The sequence below is a fragment of the Copadichromis virginalis genome, linkage group LG12, assembly GCF_057382275.1.
Source record: "Copadichromis virginalis isolate Kocher_CV1m ecotype Utaka linkage group LG12, C_Virginalis_male_GT1.1, whole genome shotgun sequence".
NCBI lineage: Eukaryota > Metazoa > Chordata > Actinopteri > Cichliformes > Cichlidae > Copadichromis > Copadichromis virginalis.
In genome coordinates, this window is record NC_140629.1 from 19,715,584 (window position 1) to 19,718,880 (window position 3,297).

Consider the following 3,297-nt stretch of genomic DNA (forward strand, 5'->3'; position numbering starts at 1 on the left):
AAGCTCATTCTTTTTCTCTGTGCAGCAGAGAGTGATCTTTGAGATGCACTTTCAAAGAGCCAACGTGAAGTATGCCTCATGTCAGAAGCTTAAGGACATCAATTTGCTGGCTCGCACACTTAACCGTGATGGTTCATTATGTACTGATAAGGACCATTCTGAGCAAGGATGATTGTTTATGGCTGAGATGGATGGAGCATTTTAATTGGTAAACAGAGAACCTATTGAGACATCATTGAGCAGAATGACAATGCAGCTCAAAACCTCCCGTCTTTGCTGCATTTAATCGGGACATGCGGTGATCAGACTGCTACATTAGTATGCTGCGCTTGTGCGAATGTGGGTGTTAAATGTGTACTAACAAGCATTTGGAGATTCATAAATTGTGTTCTTGCACGCACAGTGTGGTATTGTGATAACGCTGTTTCTTATTTATATGTCGAGAAGTGCTTTTGACCAGAAAAGCCTTGAGCTACTAAGAAAGGTCAACCTGTATGTGCCAAACAATACAACACACCTATGAAATATAACCCTCTACTTGTTGACCCCATTAAAATGTACAATAAGTTTATCGCTACCTCGCAAGAGCCGCATGACCTGAATGCTGCTCTGGCAGAAAGGTATAACAGCAGCATAACATCAGCAATGCAAGGGAATACATAACAGCATGACAGGTTTACAAATTCCTTTGAGTTGCGCGAGCACAAAAGGATATGCGGGGAGGGAGGGGGCAAAAGATATAGGACAGATTGTTTCTTGTGCTTACAGCTTGTCCCGGTGTCTCTTTCCTTATGTCTTTAGGCTAACTTAGGTGGTACCTCTTTGCTGCACATCACGAGGAAATGAAAACGTAACCTTAGCCGATTTCTAAAGATGACTGCAGGCACGTGGGAGACCTGAATGGATATACAAAGAAAGCCTCTTAACATTACCACTCCAAACCAACTGAGCAGCTACACCACCCTTTTTAATACTTTGTCCTTGGATAATTACAGCCAGCAGCACAGGGTTAATTGAACTGAAAAGGTTATTCAGTTGAGTTTAACTGAAGCGCCGAGCCACAGAGTGTTGGATGGGGGCTGGAACAATAACGTATCAGAGTTCTAAGACCAGGAGGACTGGATTCTTTTCTGCAAACCCCCTCACACCGATTTTTACCCCCTCACACCGATTTTTAATCTCCCACTTTATTCACTGCTTTCAGGAGCTTATGACAAAGGATTTAAATTTACCACCTACTTTCATGCGTTGTCTGCAGACTCAACATGAGGCCAGTCTAAACAAAATGTGCTTACACAAGGCTGCATTAAAACCAATTAATCTGGAGAACTTTAATCTGGCTGTGAACAACAGTACACAACTAAAAATCACATTTAATGCTGCAGGTTAAACACCAAATATAGCCAAAAACAGCCCCTGGTTTTTCAGTGGAAGCCCATTATTGCCAGGAAATAACCCGTTTAGTAAGTTTCATAATTTATAATTTATTAGCCAACTGGAATCACTGTTGACTCTTTTAAACAATGCACATACATGTATGGAAGCTGTGCAAGAAACATGGACAAGGATATTCTCATTTTAGGAGACTTTATTTACAAAGAAAATTAGGTGATTCCCATTCTTCAGCGTCGATAGAACTCTGATGGATAAATATGTTCCAGCTGCCAACCTACGGGAAAGAACAAGAAAATGGGGGAAGTAAGCGATAAGATGACTTGCATATGCCAGGTTGTCAGAAAAGCAATTTCTGAGTAAACACCAGTGACGAGAAAATGTGACAACAACAATTCTGACCCGCTCCCACCTGATACAAATCGATGTCTGCAATAAACTGTCACATTAACTCGCTGAAGTGCGAGCTTATCTGCACAACATAGCAGCAATATGAACCCACATGACATTTGTTACTGTCACTCTCAGACATACAGGTAATTTATTTAAGATATGCCACAGCAGAAAAAGGCTAAAGAGGTGCAGTGAAGGACTGCGATCATCTGAGGTCACTATACAAACCGATATCGAGGAAACTGCCACCCATCATCCTGACATTTTAACGAAAAGCAGATGGGGCTTGATAAAAACGGCAGGTGTAATTACCTTGAAGGCTGAATTACAACACTGGGCCATTTTACTTCTTCAGGATCTGATGTCTGACGACAATAAAGGGGAATGCAAAGCCACTGCCGAAGAAAAGCACCATCATGCCCAGCAGGCGCCACTTGTTGTCCACAGAAAATGGCAGGTTCTGTAAAAAGACAAGACCATTACAATGTAGGCAACTGCTTAGAAAATGGAACATAGTTCACTGAACCACAATTACTACACCTGTGAATGATCAGAATTATAGACAAGACAAATAGAGCGCCATAGTGCACCTTAATATCAGAAAGAAGCTACAGTCGGCCCTGATCTGTAATAAGTCTGTGTGTAAATAAAAAATGCAATGTTTTCTTTAATAGCCAAGACTAACATGCATTACAATATATATTCCTTACAATAAATATGTACATGTACACTTGTAAAACTGGAATTTTTTGGTCATTTGCACTTTTTAAATCACCAGAAATTTTGATAGATGCTTACTAGTATAGAGGGTGAACTCTTAGTTAAGCGCACCTCTCTTCCTCCCTCACTGCTCTGACCTTAGCAGGAGGCGGAAGCACAGCTTGTACAGGAATTAAGATTCCTGCTATGCGAATAGATCAATTAGTGTTTACGAGACTTTTAAGCCTCTCAATATACATTTCAGATTGGTTTCAAAGTTAAGCAAATTTTCCAAAGTAGGCAGGTTACATAGCAAGCTAAAAGCCTTTACCGGTGTCGCCACAAACCGACTAGCATGGCTAATGCTAGCCAAAAGTTCGTAGTCCCTGTCATCAATTCTGTCTTTGCTGCCACAAGTTTATATAATATGTTACCAGAAACTGGAGGAAACGTAGATGTAGAATATAAAATAACCAAAGCCCGGCTATTTTGGCTCGATATACAATCACGCTCTTGTCAACTGACAGGCATGACCTCCATGTACCGCTAGCTAACGTCAAGGCTGTACGTACACACAAGGCCTCATCACAAAATACCACCATTATGGTAAAACTGCTGCTGTCAGGAAGTGGTCTCACCTTTCCTGGTCCTTCAGCATAGTGTGAAGAACGAACAGCAGACGTTGCGAATCGCCTCACAGCTTGTCCGAGCATTGTGGAAGTCTCTCCTCTGATCCAGTACACTATTAAAGAGTGCGACCTTCTTGTTTTAGCGGTGAGCCGTGGAGCGACGCAAAGAATAGTGGGAAAAGAC

General features: G+C 41.6%; 1 protein-coding gene across 1 annotated transcript; it reads right to left on the reverse strand.

The window, feature by feature from the left end:
- Positions 1-1,570: 1,570 nt before the first annotated feature.
- cox7c (cytochrome c oxidase subunit 7C) lies at positions 1,571-3,297 on the reverse strand. Its single transcript, XM_085475190.1, has 3 exons — positions 3,123-3,297; positions 2,098-2,245; positions 1,571-1,669 (listed from the first exon to the last, which is right to left on the reverse strand). Exons 1-2 carry the CDS (start codon positions 3,195-3,197, stop codon positions 2,129-2,131), a joined length of 192 nt encoding a protein of 63 aa, XP_085331316.1. The 5' UTR covers positions 3,198-3,297; the 3' UTR covers positions 1,571-1,669; positions 2,098-2,128.

Bases quoted from the DNA above. Each gene is read 5' to 3' on its own strand.
- cox7c (XM_085475190.1), bottom strand. From the start codon at position 3,197: ATGCTCGGACAAGCTGTGAGGCGATTCGCAACGTCTGCTGTTCGTTCT. The intron at 2,246-3,122 runs GTGAGACCACTT...GTCTTTTTACAG, and splicing joins ATGCTGAAGGACCAGGAAAG to AACCTGCCATTTTCTGTGGA.